Here is an 18,882-nt window from a genome sequence, read left to right on the forward strand (position 1 = left end):
AATTTAGTTTTAGTTAGAGGTCCCTAGGTTGGATCCTCACTGATCTTGAGCAATAATTACAAACTGTTGCAATCATATGCTGAGGAGCACAAAGCAGTGTTGATAGCAGTGCAAGAGGCAAAATGTAGAATCAACAAGAATGTAGTTTTCTCAGTAGACAATGTAGAGCCTAGTAGCAGTCAAATGCTCAGGAGACAATTGCAGCTCATAGACAATTGATTGAGTATTTTGGATGCTTCTCAATTGCAGTTGTTGTAGTAGAAACAACAACAATGGGAGAAAGTATTGTTATAGCACATTCCTATAGGAGTTGGATTGGGGTTGTGCAAAACCCTTTTCTTGCTAAGAGGGAGTGTTGAAATTGTAGCAAGAAAAAGACTCAATTTTGACTTATGCCTTAGTCAAATTGAGTAAATCGAATTTCCACATCAGCAGGACAACTAGGGGGCAGTTAACTTGTGTGACATGGCCTTGTCTACTAGTTTACTAAGTGAATTAGAGTTATAGGCTAGAAGCAGAGTTGTGCATGTAGTGATTGCTAAGATTTACCAATCTAGTTGAGTTATTGTTAGTTGAATTTAGTTAATTGAGCTCTAGTTATTAGTTGAGTCAGTTGAAGGTCAGATGAGTAGTTATGACTTTTGTTAACTCACCGATCTCTCAGTTAACTAGTCCATCAATTAAAAATAGACACAATCATGCATGGAATTCGAATTGCCTAGTTGAAGTGGAGGAAAATGCATGTTTGTATTTATATTTATATACAGTTGAGTGTACAATCTTTTGCATTGAACATGTGATTAATTCCTCAAACTATGGCACAAGGAAATAGGGAATTCTCATATTTTTTAGGGCCTAATTCCTCCACGATTGCACAAGGAAATAGAAGGTTGGTTGAGGCTTGAATTGACTAAGTGTTGACCAGAGCACTTCAAGAAGCAGGAGAACAAGATTGCAGTGCAGGGTGTGCTTTGAAGTTGAAGCAAGACATTGTAATTGTTTCTCTTTTCATCTGAATTAATGCAAAGCAGTGGAGGGGTTTTTCCCAATTGGGTTCCCTTGTAAAATCATTGTGTTCTTGTGGTTTTGATGGTTGCATGTCATTACATGTGTTTCTAAATTGTGATTTTCATTTCATAGAACAATAGAGGAAATTTGTAATCTCTTATTTTCAGTTCGAGTACATCAGCAACAGCAAATTTCTATTAATTTCTACATATTTTACCACATGTTGCTATACCACATTATCCCCACCTACTACAAAATATCAAATATAAAAAAAAAACCAGATGGTATAGAAATTGCTAGAAAGAGAAATTGGTCTCCATAAACTCAATCTCATTCCCATCATCAAATTCATACATCCTTATAAAGCCCACTAAGAGGGCGAGGGCGAGGGCTTCCTTAAGGAGGCAGTCAACTTTCATATGTAACTCACTCACAAAGAGAAATTAGAAATAAAGAAATCTGATCTAAAAGAGCCTTAGTAGATCAAATGTTGTGAGAAAATTAGTTGTCACTTATGTTTTGTAGTTAGCCCGATTAATAACCACTCTTGAATCCATGAAATCATATATCCTTGATATTGGATTTAAGACCTCTGTGGTTTATCATTTTCGACTTAGTCACCGGAGAATCCACAGTAAGAACCATTTTCTGCCAACGTTTCGAATCCCAACCGGGATCCATCATCAGGACAACTTGAATGCTTTGATAGAAGAAGAGCAGACTTTAAGGGTTTAAATAGAAATGAGGAGGGAAAAGAAGGGAAGGGAAGGTCGGCTCTCAATTTTTGAGAAGTCGGCTCCCTCATGATTTTTTTTTTTGGGCCAATTTCAAAATTCTAAACACATTAGTATAATTATTATTAAAAATATTTTGTTCATAAAATATAAATTGTTATCATTAATTAAAAATAATTAATATATTTTTTAAAAAATTGTTTTTTTTTTTTTAACAACGTGTTGAATCGGTAACTCCCAAACCTAATCTAAGGGAGACCCATGATCAACCCTCATATCTGCCACTATAACACCAAGAGTACATTCAACAATCTAAGGGAGACCTTGGATCAACCCTCGTAGTTGCCACTATAACACCAAGAGTACATCCAAGAATCTAAGGGAGACCCAGGATCAACCCTCATAGCTGCCACTATAACACCAAGAGATTGTGGCAAGAGCCGAGACTCACGGATAATGGGAGTCTACTTCTTATGATTTTGGTAAGCGCCGAGACTCATGGATAAGGGGAGTCTACTCCTTGAACCGGTAACTCCCAAACCTAATCTAAGGGAGACCCAGGATCAATCCTCGTAGCTGCCATTATAACACCAAGAGTACATCCAACAATCTAAGGAAGACCCAGGATCAAACCTAATCTAAGGGAGACCCATGATCAACCCTCATAGCTGCCACTACAACACCAAGAGTACATCTAACAATCTAAGGGAGACCCTGGATCAACCCTCGTAGTTGCCACTATAACACGAAGAGTACATCCAAGAATCTAAGGGATACCCAGGGTCAACCCTCGTAGCTGCCACTATAACACCAAGAGATTGTGGCGAGAGCCAAGACTCACGGATAAGGGGAGTCTACTTCTTATGATTTTGGTAAGAGCCGAAACTCACGGATAAGGGGAGTCTACTCCTTGAACTGGTAACTCCCAGACCTAATCTAAGGGAGACCCAGGATCAATCCTTGTCACTGCGACTATAACACCAAGAGTACATCCAAGAATCTAAGGGAGACCCAAGATCAACCCTCATAGTTGCCACTATAACACCAAGAGATTCTAAGGGAGACCTAGGATCAACCCTCATAGCTGCGACTATAACACCAAAAGTACATCCAACAATTTAAAGGAGACCCAAGATCAACCTTGCCAAAAGCCGAGACTCACAGATAAAGGGAGTCTACTCCTTGAACTGCACATCATAGCAAGGCACTATACTGAATGAGATTTGAACAATAACTTCACAAGTTTCACCCAACGAACCCAGTGGTCAAACCACACACATCACTGTGTTTAAAAAAAAAATTGTTATCCAAAATTAAATAAAAATTCGGAAAGCCATGTGTGAAAATAGAGGAGTGTTTGCGTCTTAAAATATCAACGATATTCCCCTGGTATGAAAGTGGAAACAGCACAAGACTCCAAACCTGCACGCTGTTTTGGCATTCATTATCCGAGGTATTGACACATGTCGCCCACGGAGTGGGAGGACAGATTACGTAATAAGGTCACCCTAATATCTTATCCCGTCCCAACCATTGAGAATACTGGATTAAATTCCCTGCCTCTCAGTAACAACCACAAATTCCGGAGAGAGACAACGCCCGGCGGATCTGGTCGATCGGGACTCTCCGAATATGGATTTCCGACAGATGTACCGTCGCCGCTATGGTGATTACTAACCTGGAACAATCATTTTGCTCTGCAAACAGATGGCACTCGTGTTGTGTTCGAGCTTCTTCCCCAGAATTCGATCCCCTGACGTCACTCTGAGACGCCTGCGGGAATCAGTCCACGGAGTCAGTGGGAAACCCATTTCAGTTGCAAGCAAAAGCGGGAGAGGAAAATCAGTGAAATGGTTGATCAGAGCTTCGGTGCAAAGCGGGGCGGAGGAGGAGCAGAAGAGGCGGAATAGGACAGGTTTCAATGGTCAGGCAGCCATGGAGGTATCCACCTTCAATTCGGCGGACTACAATGAGTCAGGAGTTCAATTCTGGGAACACATGGGTGCCCTCGTTCGTCTAGGTTACGGAATAGGTAACCGTGCTTGAGTTTTTTATTTTCATATATATATATATTACGGAATAGGTAACATTGCTTGAGTTTTTATTTTCATATATATACAGTCGTGGTTTATCTGTTATATGATTTTGGAGTTTTTTAACGAATTTGGGCAGAATTGGTTAGGTTGGTAGGAATACGTTGGAATTGAATTTTTCATAATCTCAATGTTTTAAGGTTTTTCATAGTGTTGAATTCATATTATTAAAAATACATTTTAAATTGTAAAATATCTTTTTTAAAAAATCTTCTTTAAGTGTTCTAATCCAACTATAACTTTTTGAATCTGCTACACACTCACTCCTAACAAGATAGACTGGTAAAGCTGTTTTTTTAAAAGGGAGATGCTCTAAACATTTGCAGAGAGGTCTTCTCCCTCATCTCAATCGGTCCAGAAAATAAAGACATGCCTATTTCTAATATATCTACTGCACATATATCCTGAATATTGGATCTACAGAAAATGTCAGAGTAAAAAATAGTCTGTTAAAATTGGCACCTGAGGCAATATATTGTGCATTAGTGTCCGATTAAAGCTCCTATAACTCTTGCATCTCCCTTTCCAAAGCCTCGATGGAGTTATCCAAATGCTTCATTATTTTCATAAATGCGTCCTTGTATTCTTCCATCTTTTACCTCCCTTTGAGGAAGTATGGTTGAGGCTATCGGGCAGGTCCGGTAGCCAGTTGAAAAACAAATTTTGTACATTACTCTTATTTTTGACAATCTATTGAGGACGTCGTGATTCTCTTGTTCAGCTGCCTTATATATGTCTTTCATCTTTTGTCATCTTTTAAAGATTCATCAAACCATTTTATTTGTTATTCATTTTTTTTTGACATTTTTCAATGATTCATTATATTCTTGGGCCTTGGCCTCTGTATAGTATGTACACTTTTGTAAATTTTAGCAGTGAAATCATTGTGCAGAGACAAATCCCTTGTTTCACAAACAAGGAAGTCTTATACACCAATTTGGTGTCTAGCTTGATCATAGCCTTAAAATTAAATTATTATTATTATATAATTGAAGAATGTCCATAACCCATAAGGAGATATAGGGAATGCCTAGAAAATATGAAAAATAAATATAATAATATGAGTTCTTTCAATAAACATGCATAACATCATACATATTACATTGTCACATTCATACAATAACTTGTCTATATATCATACATCATAAATCATGATTAAAATTTCGTTTAAGCCTGTGGGAGTTTTCCATAGTCTAACATTTTGAAATATGATTTTTTGTTATTAAATGCATGGATTATTTAATACTCAACTCATTTATTATGATCCATCTCCTATGAGTAAAGTGTGATTGAGTAAATGAATCATAGAGTGTCACCCCCTTAGGACTTGCACTTAATCTATTTTTCTTATACTCAAGTTATTCACAATGACCATCTCCCATGAGCGAAGTGGGACCGAAACTAGTGAAATGAATTGCATAGCATCAATCATCACTTCTAAGACTTGCTTCTAGTTACCAGGTTTTCCCAAGGAGGCCACCCATCTCAATGTAGCTCTAGCTCAAACATCATTAACCATGGAGTTTTTTCCATAATCACGCCTATTTAGTTTGCTACCTTATTTGCAAAGCAGTAGCAAATATTGTGCTTTGTGAATCATTCGTTTGGACCTCCCTTTTCTTTATTTAAGCATAAGCATGTTAGGGGTTTTCATAATCCAATAGCATGAAATACCATTATTCAAGACTAATTGTGTGAAGTGTTTAATATCAAGTCACTCACTATGACCCATCTCCCATGATTCCCATTTTTTCATTTGGTAACTAGGAACTCTTAGGAAGGTCACCCATCCTATCACAATGACCCATGCATTCCTAATGACTCCCTAGGAAGATCATAATACTCTAAGTAGTGTACACGACTCCCAAGGCAATCATGGATCCCAATATGGTTAGAGATCTCCTATAAAGGTACATAGGTCCCAATGCAAGTACATAAATCTTAAGGCAAAACAAATCCCAATGTAGCATAAATGATGAGTCATGTCTAAGTACAAGTGCCATTAAGTGGAGAAACATCAAGTGTCATCTTCTAACTTCACAATAACTCATAAAATTTATACCATTTGCCAAGTTTAACCATGATGGGGACAACATCAACCTCTACTACATGTGACAACTCCTAAGACAAGAAGTAGTCCTATATGTAAGGAGTAGGTGTTCTTGTGGACGAAGTTACCCCAAGGCAGGTAACTTCATGAGTCAACTTGCATAGCCACATAAGGTTTGTTAAAGATATTCATTCACATGAGTGCTTTTAAAGATAAGGGAGCACTTCTAGCATATAGTTACCATTCCTCAACACTATTTTTTGTTGAAAATGTAACCAGTGCCGGTCTTCATAATGTAATAAAATGTAGTTTTTATCATTAATATATTTATTATTAATATTTTTATTTTTTGTCAAAACTTGTTTTTCATGCTTCTAGAGTTAATTGAGTAAAAAAAAAAATATAACGAGTCAAAAGAAATGTATTTGAGTCAAGTCCCATTTGGAATTTTTGTAAGAAAAGGAAAAGGACTTTTTTATTTTGAGTTAAAGAGTCAACACAAGACCAAGTCGGCCTTCCTTGGACAAGTCGGCCTAATAGGCAACTATTCGACCCTCCTGGACATGTATATATATGAGTCAACTTGACCTCTTGGAGACACATTCACTTATCAACACATCGCATCAATTTATGTGCAAAAGACAAGAAGATAAGATGACCGAAGTCAAAGGACATAGAAAAATTAAGTTTTCTATCATAATTCTGTTCACACCTGCAGGATTTCTGCGATTTTCTGAGGCTACTACTAGGCCGAAATTCGGCTTCCACTGTAGATTCAAATTTCTGTGATTTTGACCAGATTTCAAAGAATTTGACCAGTGTTGACTTTGACTTGTTGGAGGTGACTTGGAGGAGGGCTGACTTGGGATTTTTGTGGTAGTCTTGGTCTTGGATATATCATTTTGATCTAATTCTATAAGAGAAGGATTTTTGGGTTTTCCCCCTTGTGGGGTTTTGCCCTAGCGTGGCGCCTAATCTCTGGTGTTTTTGATCTCTTTGTGATATTTATGCTTTGAAGTTTTGTATAATTGCTTGATGAAGAGAACATAAATTAATAAGAAGACAACTAACATTCACAAGTATTTATCAAAAAAGAGGAATCAACATGGTATCAGAGCTAAGGTGAGGAAGGAAGCTTGAAGATCACAATTTGTAGGAACTCTTGATTGAAGACATCTTTGTAGCAGCTATATCTTCTCTCTCTTTTTCAATGGAAAGGTACATGAAGGAAGGTCTCAAGGCACTAAGGAGTCTCTTTGAATCCATCAAAGGATACATCACCAAATTCATCTCTAATCTATCTAAAGAAATCAAGGATGGAAGTCTCTACTCTGCACTTACAGGTTCATTTGAAGATGAAAGCACATGGGTAATCGATAGTGGAGCTTCAAGGCATATGATAGGTGAACATGGACATCTCAATACTCTATCTAAAGGAAGCTCTTCTCACAAAGTCGAACTTGGAGACAAAAATAGCTATTCGGTCAAAGGGATTGGATCTACCTCCATAGAGTTGGAATCCGGTGGGAACATTCATCTCAACAACATCCTCTATGTTCCAAGTTTGAAAAAGAATTTGCTTTCTATTTCTTGTTTAGAAGATAAAGGAGACAGGGTAGCATTTATTGATGGCAAAGTAATTGTTTGGGCAAAGGGATCTAGTATAGAAAATGCAAGGACTATTGGGATTTGTGATTGGAGGCTGTATAGACTTCTAAATCCTCCTCAAGCTTAGTACATTTGGACCTCAATCCTTGTGAGTTGTGGCACATAAGGTATGGTCATCTCCATTACAAAATATTGCCATCCTTGAGTCAAATGGTTATTGGTATGCCTCAATTAAAGGAAGAACATGAAGGAGTTTGTAAAGGGTGTGCCCTTGGCAAAAATGTGAAGAAGCCATTTCCTAGTAGTGACTCAAGATCCAAGGAAATCTTGGACCTAATCCACTTTGATGTTTGTGGACCCATGTCAGAAAAATCACTTGGTGGTCATCAATACTATGTAACATTTATTGATGATCATTCCAAAAAGACTTGGATATATTTCTTGAAGTCTAAAGATGAAGTATTCAAAAAATTTCAAGAGTTCAAGGCAGAAGTGGAGAATATGACAGAAAAGAAGATCAAGACCTTAAGATTAGACAATGGAGGAGAATATACATCTAAAGAACTTGTGGCCTTTTGCAAGAAAGCTAGGATTAAGAGGAAGTTAATAGTCCTTTACAATCCTCAACAGAATGGTGGAGTCGAAAGGAAGAATTGACCCATTGAAGAATGTGTAAGAGCCATGCTACATGACCAAGACCTTCCCAAGTTCCTATGGGGAGAAGCCTCTATGACAACAGTCTACATTCAAAATAGAAGTCCTCACAAAATTCTTGACAACATGACCTCGAAAGAAGCATTTACTGGAAAGAAGCCTAATGTTGATCACCTTAGAATTTTTGGATGTCCTGTCTACATTCATATTCCCAAGGACAAAAGGAAGAAATTGGACCCTGCAGGTTTGAAAGGAATCTTCATTGGTTATAACACCTCATCCAAAGCATATAGAATCTACATCAAGGAAGAAACGACATATTGAAGTAAGCAAAGATGTCACATTTGATGAAAGTGTTGCATACAAGAAGTCCAAGGATATCCCCATTGACTCCGATGAAGAAGAAGGACTTATCTTTCCCAATGAAGAGAATCCAGAGCAAGACAATCCTCCAGAACCTACAATTGATCATCATGAAGAACTAGAAGGACCAAGCGAACCTGTACAACCTGTCATCATTCTAGAAACTCGAAAAAGACCAGCTTGGTTAAGATCAACTCTACAAGAAGCCGAAGGACATGCAACAACAAAAGGAACATTCAGAGAAAGCAAGAGACCCAAGAGATATTCAGGTTATGCAACATATATGACAAAACTCATTGAAGCAGAACCTACCACTTACAAAAAGGCAATTGAACATCAAGTATGGAAGAATGCAATGTTAGAAGAATACCAATCAATAATGAAGAATGATGTTTGGGAAATTGTTCCTAGACCAAAGGACAAATCAGTTGTGACTTCCAAGTGGGTGTACAAAATCAAGCATGCAACTGATGGGAGTATTGACAAATATAAGGAAAGATTTGTGGCTAGTGTTGGGTGTGTGTTATATTCTTTCCATGATTCGTTGCGCTAGGTGTAGCAAGGAGGTCACGCGGGGGGCTGCACCCTGAGAATTATTTTTTGGACCCTATATTAGGTGGGCAGACCTACCTATGGTTTTGTGCATGGGTTTTGCACATGGTTTTGGGCATGATGGTTTTCTGCCCATGGTTTTTTGTAGATCCAGTGAAGGGAACTACGGTTATGTTCTAATCCAGGGTTAATGGATTGGGTTTTATGATTGCTTCGACATGTATATATATGCATTGTAACATTGAAAGGAGCATAATGAAAAAATCAATCTGGTAGTCCCAGTTTTGGGATCCAGGGGAAAATCTCTGTGTATATCTGTTTTATGTTTTATGTTCTCGCCATTGTTTATTTTCTGTTTTAGAAGTCGTATGCAGGTAATTTCTGTACAGGGTTAAAACCTACAACTAGAGGATTCTCTCAACAAGAAGGAATTGATTATGAGGAAACTTTTGCTCCTACAGCCAGGTACACAACTATTAGATCTCTCATCTCTATTGTAGCTACTATGGGATGGAACATACATCAAATGGACGTAAAGACAACTTTTTTGAATGGCACAATTGATGAAGAAGTTTACATTGAGCAACCTCAAGGATTTGAAGTGCATAGAAAAGAAACTCATGTTTGCAGGTTAAAGAAGGTTCTATATGGCTTAGAACAAGCCCCTAGAGCATGGTATGCCAGAATGGATGCTTAGCTATTAAGACTTGGCTTCGTCCAATATATTGCAGATCCAAATCTCTATATCAACGTGGTAAAGAATGAGCCTATGATCATATTACTTTATGTGGATGACTTACTGATAACATGGATGGAGCATCGTATTCCTTAATGCAAGAAGGAACTAGTAGCTGAATTTGATATGAAAGGTCTTGTACTAATGCACTATTACCTGAGAATTGAAGGTTGGCAGAATCCTGGTGAGATTTATCTTGGTCAAGGAAAATATGTGATCAAGATCCTACAAAAATTTGGAATGATGGATAGTAAACCTATGAAAACACCTATGATCACCAATTTGAAGAAGCTAAGGAGTTCAAACTCAAGTTTTGTTGATCCAACATCTTACTGACAACTTATTGACTCTCTGATGTACCTCGTGAACACCCAGCTAGATATATGTTTTGCAGTTAATACTCTTAGCCAGTTTCAGATGGAGCCTAGACATGATCATTGGATAACAGCTAAACACATCTTAAGATATCTCTGTGGGACCATACATCATTGCTTGAGATATGTTGCAGGTAATGAGATTCAGTTATTGGGCTACACAGATTTGGATTGGGCAGACAATGATGCAGATGGAAAAAGTACTACAAGTGGTTGTTTTTGTTTGGGATCCGCTATGGTTTCATGGATGAGAAAACAAGACTCAGTTCCATTGAGTATTGTTGAAGTCGAATATATAGAAGCCAATGAAGTTAGTTGAGAAGCAGTTTGGCTCTGTAAGTTGCTTACAAATTTGTTTGAAGGACCTTTGGACTCTACCATCATATGTTGTGATAACCAGAGCTGCATAAAGTTGACAGAAGACTCGATTTTCCATGCAAGGATGAAGCACATTAATATTAAATATCACTACATTCGAAACATGGTGCAGGATGGGGTCGTGAAGCTACATTACAACTCCATTGACAAACAAGTACAAAATATATTGACGAAGTCTCTTCCTAACGGGAAGCTTGAGTATTTGCAAGACAAGCTTGGGCTTGTGGATATCTCCTCCCTGGTGGAGAGGGAGTGAGCGTGGACACCTTATCCTCCATGTGTCATGTACTATAGCGAATACTAACAGCCGTAAGCCTAGTAAAGACACTGGTAGGGAGAATGGTGGATTGGATAAGCATCTGGGACCGATATTCTTTGAGGATTTGTGCTTTGACCAGGACTAACCGCTGTAAGTCAAGTACATTAATCCAAGATAAGAATAGTCTTGAGGACTGGCATTTCTTGGTGTCAAGTATTTGTGACAGTGGATTAGGAAATGGTCCTGTGAGGATATACCTGGTGAACACCCAGGTGGGGTATGTGCCTAGAGAGGCTGTCGTGTCCAAATTTATGCCTCCCAACATTCTGCTCTTATCTAGTGGAGAGATAGAGCTTGTTAGTCAAGGCCTTGCTATTTTGACAGTGTTGACTATGATGATGTAAATCATCATTGATGCTTATCAATCCGGATCCTTTCTTATATGAATATTTCAACTTGAGAGTATTTAATGTGTCATTATGAATACCTCCCTAGTTAAAAGGGAATGTTGAAAATGTATCTAGTGTCAGTCCTCATAATGTGATAAAATGTAATTTTTATCATTGATATTTATCATATTCATTATTATTATTTTTACTTTTGGTCAAAAGCATGTTCTTCATGCTTCTAGAGTCAATTGAGTAAAAAGAAAATTATTATGATTCAAAAGAAATGTATTTGAGCCAAGTCCCATTTGGAATTTTTGTAAGAAAAATAAAAGGATTTTTATTTTGAGTGAAAGAGTCAACATAAGACCAACCTGGCCCTCCTTGGACAAGTTGGCCTAAAAGGAAACTATTCGACCCTCTTGTACATGCATATATATGAGTCAACTCGACCTCTTGGAGACACATTAACTTATCAACACATTTATGTGCAAAAGACAAGAAGATAAGACAATTGAAGTCAAAGGAGACAGAGTGAATTCAAAGGAGATAGAAAAATTAATTTTTCTACCCTAATTCTGTTCACATGTACGAGATTTCTGCGATTTTTTGAGGCTACTACAAGGCCGAAATTTGGCCTCCACTGAGATTAGAATTTATGAGATTTTGATCATATTTCAAAGAATTTGACCAATGTTGACTTTTGTTGACTTTGACTTGTTGGAGGTGGCTTGGAGGAGGGTTGACTTGGGATTTTTGTGGTAGTATTGGTCTTGCTCTCGGGTCTTGGATATCTCATTTGATATGATTCTATAAGAGAAGGATATTTGGGTTTTCCCCCTTGTGGGGTTTCACCTTGGTTTGGAGCCTAATTTATGGTGTTCTTTCTTTGTTTGTGATCTTTACGCTTTGAAGTTTTGTATAATTGCTTGATGAAGAGAACATAAATTAATAAGAAGACAACTAACATTCACAAGTAATTATCAAGAAAGAGGAATCAAACTTTAACCTATCTAGCACTTGGTTTCTCAACATTTTTTACTACTACTTTTCTTGTCTTTTTCTTTATTTATTTGATTAGTGCCATCTTCTTTAGATATGCATTGTTAGGCATGGGACTTGGGGCATTGGCCTCATAGTGAAGTGGCATAGCTCAAGCTCGCTTGTTTGGCCTTTTAGTTTTTTTTGGCCTGTATCAACCTCAAGCATATAACTCTTAAGATGAGGCTTTCCTCATGGGATTATTAACTATGAATCTTTCTATGATGTATGATAAGACCACCATGAGCAAGAAAATGGATTCTGTGCAAGGAATAATGGGGAAGATGAAAATATTAAGTGTGATTAGGGATATGTACACGCTACACCTTCCTAGGCCTATAGTAGTACAACTCAATACAAGAGTGAGAACACTTAACTAAAGAATGACTATAATCCACCATCGTACAACAAGGAAAATAATAACAATTTTGGGTGTTATGATCCATTATTAGACTTAACCAATGTTCATCACAGTCATGGAAAATATATGGAACATTATCACTATACATGAGCAAGAGAAAATATATGATGGTGTTTCATACATCATGCCTCATAATCAAATTGTACAATATCATTATCATCGTGCCAAATCAACTAAATCATGCTATCGTCATCAAGAATTCATTAAAGGTGGGCATATCCAATGTCCAAAGAAGATCATCATAATTAGGGGTATTTTGACATCTACATTGGGCCTCCTAAGGAAAATAACAAAATAATAGTTAAAATAATAAAATAAGAGTTATGAATTTTTGAAGGAAAAGGAAGAAAACTACTTTTTTTATTGTATCTTTGCCCTATCTCCTTAGAGGCTTACTCAAGTGTATGCATCCATTGTTGACAATAGTAGCGAGAAAGATTCCTTGATTTGTGCCTTAATCAAAGGGACCTCAATGAGTTCTTCCTTAGCATGCTCAAATTCCTATTAGTTAGGAGCTAATTCCTATAAGATAGGAATCAATTCCTACTAGTTAGGAGCTAATTCCTATAAGTTAGGACGAGTTCCTAATAATGAGGACGAGTTCCTAAAAATCAGGACGAGTTCGTAAATTTGTTTTACTCATGCGAATAGTTGGAGGCTTAGTTACGAGTTAGCTTTGGAAAAGGACAAGTGACCAGTCTCAAAGGTTATTTGTGGCTAGGACGAGTTGCATGAGTCAGTTAGACTTAGCTAACTAGTCAATCACATGTTGGAGTTCCAAAAATAAACTTGCCAAATTTAGATGGGTCTAAAAACTTATAAGGAGGATGGAGGCACATAATTGATCATTGTTTTGTGAGCATGAGTTGGTGAGACAAGGCAATAGAGAGCACGAGTTTGTGTGAAAAAGCTTGTGTGTGGGAAGGGCATACTAAGGAGAAACCTGTGTGTAGTTGATAGAGGAGAATTTTCTTGGGGTTTTTGCAAGGAAATAGGGAAGTAGGATCAGGGTTATGGCAAGGTGTTTCAGCTTAGGACAAGCTAGGAGAACAAGACTGTTTTTCTATTGAAACAAAGTTGTATTGTAAGAGATCCATTGCTCAAAATTCTATCAATAAAATTCTCAAACAAGTAGAGGGTTTTCCCAGTTGGGTTCCCTAAAAAATTGTTTTTTTCGATATTGCGTGAATGTGTTATTTTTGTTTCTATTTTGCTACAAAATAAGTAGGGAAATTTTGTGTCTTTATGAATAGTAACTAGTTTTCAGAATTATTCATTAAGCAGTTGCAGAATTTCAAGGAAATTCTACATGGTATCAGAGCAGAGATCAATATAAAGACCATCACCATCTATCAAGTGCATTTGATCAAGAGTAGGAGGGAAAGTTTGAGGTGCCACAACCCAAAGGAGCCAAGCCAAAGTGCGGAGAAGAGGACGAGGTTAGTTTTGTTTTCCTAGTTTTAGTCTACCTGTGTAGGAGCAAATGCTCGCTGAGCTTTTTTGTAAGTTTTGGGCACAAATTTTGGGCATATTTCCTCTGTGTAGCAGGACACATAAGTTCTGGTTTTAAGAAGATGAACAAAGACCCTTGTGAGCAATGTATTGAAGGGCCATAAGGCCTAGTTTCTTGCAGGAAAGTGGGCCGCATACTCTAGTGGACCAACACAGGAGATGAGGGTCTGTATGAGGGGAATAATGTAGGTTTTGAGGACTGTTTTGGAGGTCAAAAGTAGGCCATTCCTATAGCTGTTCAGGAACCCTAAGGGAAGGGTCGAATCCTCAAAAAAGAGTGGTCAAATTCGAGTTCTTTCAAGACAGAAGAATATGTCTTGAAGAGGTAAGGGATTGTCTTTCCAAGTTGATCGTTGCAAACTAATGGAGGGCTATCAATTAGGGAAATTGACAACAATTTATCTTATCCTAGTTCAGTCATCTAGACACTGTTAGAAGAATTGATATGTCAGAAATCTTTGATGCCCTAGTTGAGACTTATCTCCTATGCAAGAACAATTCCATAAGTCAGTCCCTATGTGGTCTAGTTTAGAGAAGAAAAGAGGTCGAGACCTAGTTCAAATTGTGGAAAGAACAATGGGTGTTGGGACTGTAGGTTGGGATGTCTTGAAGTGGAGGTTAGTGGGCAAAATCAAGGAAACAATGGAGGTTTGTTCATAGGTGATGAACAGTAGTGCTTGACAGCCCTAGATTAGTCAAGGTGTTGATTATGTGTGGGCAGTTTTGGAGGCCTGAGAAGAGTGACAAAGGAGCTGATGTGTCACATTGAAAAGGCAGGTTTGCAAGCCCTAGGATTGTCATTCTTGGAGCAGCCAAGAGACAACAAGAGGGTAGTTTGGTGAAGCCCTAGTTCAGTGAATGCAGGGAGGCATCTCATTGATAAGAGGGTAGTTTGACAAAGACCCTAAGAACGTGATCCTTTGGAGCAACAGAGGACATTGTTAGTGGGAAACTTGGAAGTCCCTAAGAGATGACGGATCTTGAAGGAGCAGGAGAGCAACTAGTGGGCAATTTGAGTAGCCTATGTTTAGTCTTCTTGGAGTAGCCAAGAGAGATTGACAGTGGCAGATTCGATGGCTGGAGATGCAAACATTCTGAAGTAGCAGAAGTTGCAGTGATCAACAAAAGAGGAGGCAAAGATGTGTTCAGGAGCATCATTCCCCATGACCTGGAACAAGAAGAGTTTCAACGACTTGAAGGAGAAGGGCATGCAGTTTTAGATTGATCTAGGAGATGATGGTTAGTATGCAACTAGAGGATTTGGTACTGTCAGTTTTCAGAGGGAGTTAGGTAATCCTCCTCATCTCAGAGATGTTCTCTATGTTTCAGGATTGAGGCAGAATCTTGTTTCGGTAGTTACCCTTGAGGAAAAGGGATATGATGTCATCTTCACTAGAGGTAAGACTTACCTCCAACACTTAGCTTTTAGATGTAAGAAGCAGATAGGTGTGAGAGTGAAAAATCTTTACAAGTTGTAGGTAGAGACAGGTGCAACCTTAAGCAACAAGGTAGGGAGAGCTCAGAGTAGAGAAGTGGTTGTTGAGAGAGAGTAGGATGAAGCTCTCAGGTTGGAGCCTCAGTCGGTATCTTAGTTTGAGTCTAAGCTAGTTGGTAGTTGGGCTGACCAGCAAGATGATGAGGAGCATAGTCCAAGGTGAGTGGAGGCACCCACTCAGTTAGAGACTCCGAGTATAGGGAGAGTTTGAGCCAAGTGGGCAGAGGATTTGGTTAAGTGGGATCAAAAAAGAGTTGAATCTTCCTGTATGACTTCTAGCCAGAGGAAGCAGTCGCAAAGGTACACAGGGTACATGGCACTTATGACTGAAGTGATGGACTCGCAAAACATGGTGGGAAAGAACATGTCTTCAGATTAGGTTTCGTAGAAGAGAGCATGGAAGTCTTCTAGTTCAGACTCCAGAGGGAGTCGCTGCAGTAGCAGAGAACATGGTAGTGTTGGAGACGGATTTAGGTGGATGAGGTTCTTCTAGAAGCGCCTTCCTCGCTAAGAGGGAGTGTTGAAAATAGTAGCGAGAAAGGTTCCTTGATTTGTGCCTTAATCAAGGGGACATTAACGAGTTCTTCCTTAGCATGCTCGAATTCCTATAAGTTAGGAATCAATTCCTATAAGTTAGGAGCCAATTCCTAAAAGTTAGGCCGAGTTCCTAAAAATCAAGACGTGTTCATGAAGCAGTTTTACTCATGCGAATAGATGGAGGCTCGGCTATTTGTCTCCTACTGCGAGTTAGCTTTGGAAAAGGACAAGTGACCGGTCTCAAAGGTTATTTGTGGCTAGGATGAGTTGCATGAGTCAATTAGACTCAGTTAACTAGTCAATCACATGTTGGAGTTCCAAAAATAAACTTGCCAAATTTAGATGGGTCGAAAAGCTTATAAGGAGGATGAAGGCACATAATTGATCATTGTTTTGTGAACACGAGTTGGTGAGACAAGGCGATAGAGAGCACGAACTTGTGTGCAAAATTTTGTGTGTGGGAAGGGTATACTAAGGAGAAACCTATGCGTAGTTGATAGAGGAGAATTTCCTTGGGGGTTTGCGCAAGGAAATAAGAAAGCAGGATCAAGGTTCTTGCAAGGTGTTTTAGCTTAGGACAAGTTGGGAGAACAAGGTTGTTTTTCTATTGAAACAAAGTTGTATTGTAAGAGAGCTATTGCTCAAAATTCTATCGATAAAGTTCTCAAACAAGCAGAAGGTTTTCCCAGTTGGGTTCCCTTGAAAATTTTTGTTTCATGATATTGTGTGACTGTGTTATTTCTGTTCCTATTCTGCCGCAAAATAAGTAGGGAAATTCTGTGTCTTTATGAATAGAAACTAGTTTTCAGAATTATTCATTAAGCAGTTGCAGAATTTCAAGGAAATTCTACATCCATTGGATGCAGAATTAAATTTCACACCCAAAGAGTACCCACTCTACATTCTTTTGAGTAGACCCACACCGAATTTCCCAAATTGAAAAAAATTTGACTTTTTAAGTGTGGGTCAACAAAGTATGTAGAGTGTTTTTTCATGTATTTTCAATTTTTTTTGGTGTGGGTCTACTTGAAAGTATGGAGATTGAGTACTCATGTATTTTCAATTTTTTTGATGTGGGTCTACCCAAAATTATGTAGAGTGGGTACTCTTTGGGTGTAGAATTCAGTTCCACATCCAATGGGTGCCTACACTTGATATTTGAGTAAACCCATAAGGAAAATTTTCTTTTCCTTATAAATCTTATTGGTTCTTTTAAAGTTTATTTTATTAGTACATTTTGTATTATGAAGCCCATTTTTTACCTCAAAAGTCCCTTAATGGTAGCAAGATCTTTGACATATGAGTTATGGAAGGACCAATTTGAAGTACTCATGATCAAATGTGAAGCAAAACATCATGCAATCAGGAGAATGGTACCCATGCAAAAATCTTAGCATGTGATGAGAATCACATGGTTACCTCATACAATATGAGGGGTAACAATTGGCTCCAACTCAGGGACATGTTCTCTATGGATAAGAGTACGTGAAAACTCCAAAGTTTTAGTCATACCTGCGATCTACATCCACCCTTAAACTTGACATATGATCATCAGTAAAAAAAAGTGATATGGCAATACAATCACCACCCTAGTCCACCCCAAAATAAAGATGAAACAAAATATGAACTAAAATGTTAATGCAAAGCAAGGAAAGATAACACACATTCTAAGCTACTACTCAAAGGATCTTATTCATTCATATTCCTAAAAACTAATGTGGCACCAATTGCCACGACCAAAGTAGTACAACTTTAGAATTTGCTTATTCATGGGCAAAGGTAGCATTTCATCATCTAGGTGACTAGGATAGAAATAATTAGCACCTAGTACATTCTCAATCAGATAAGGTCCAGGCCACAAAGAATCAAACTTTCCACGATTTCTTTGTTTTTCTCTTTTTCGATCCCACGTGAGGACTAAATCTCCTTTCTTCAGTTCCCCCCTTGTGAACCTTCTATCAAAAATACCCTTGACTTTACCTTGGCATTGGAAAAGCTAATAAAAGGCTTTCCTTTAGTTTTATCCAATTCCTCAAATTGTTGGTTCTTGCTTGCACTGCTTCTCTTTCAGTCATGAAATGCTGTGACAACTAGTATATTGGGATTTTAAGTGAATTGGCAATGTAACTTCCATCCTGTATGCTAACTCAAATGGGCTCTTCCCTTTGGATTATTTCTTCGTAATATGACATGCCTATAAAGCATATTTTATTTTGCTATCCCAACTTTTCTTGTTATCTCCCACAATCTTCTTGATAATCACCATCAAGTTTTTGTTATTTGATTTTGCAAGGCCATTTCCATGTGGGTAATAGTTGGATGAGTGATATAATACAATGCCATAGTCAAGACAAAATGATGATAACTTTGTTGAACTAAAGGCTTTGGCATTTTCCATTGTGATCTTAATTGTGATACCAAATTTCATGATAATCCTATCCTTAAGGAACTCATTTACCTCACCATCAATTGCTCTCTTCGTGGGAATGAATTCAACCCACCTGATGAAGTAATCGATTGCTTTGAGAGATTTGAATCTATTATTTGAATTTTCTTTGAATTATCCAATGAAATTGAGACCCCATTGTTGGAAGGGTACCTGTTTGGTCTTTACTTACTAAGGTAAGTTAAGCTCTTAATTCCTTTATCGACCCGGGAAAGTACACTTAGAGGTGCTCACC

General features: G+C 38.0%; 1 protein-coding gene across 2 annotated transcripts in view; it reads left to right on the forward strand.

Moving 5' to 3' along the window:
* The first annotated feature begins 3,449 nt into the window (after window positions 1–3,449).
* LOC149154755 (uncharacterized) overlaps window positions 3,450–18,882 on the forward strand; it is a 43,553-nt gene continuing 28,120 nt past the window's right edge. For both annotated transcript variants that reach the window (XR_016262947.1, XM_089440958.1), the window contains exon 1: window positions 3,450–3,774. Coding sequence is in view for 1 of the 2 variants with exons in the window: in XM_089440958.1 (XP_089297084.1) it covers window positions 3,450–3,774 (325 nt within the window). In the remaining variant the exon portion in view is untranslated. The remainder of the gene's footprint in view (window positions 3,775–18,882) is intronic.

Source organism: Pinus tabuliformis, chromosome 9 (genome assembly GCF_031772625.1).
Source record: "Pinus tabuliformis cultivar Carrire ecotype Pingquan chromosome 9, CPIR1, whole genome shotgun sequence".
In the NCBI taxonomy this organism is placed as follows: domain Eukaryota; kingdom Viridiplantae; phylum Streptophyta; class Pinopsida; order Pinales; family Pinaceae; genus Pinus; species Pinus tabuliformis.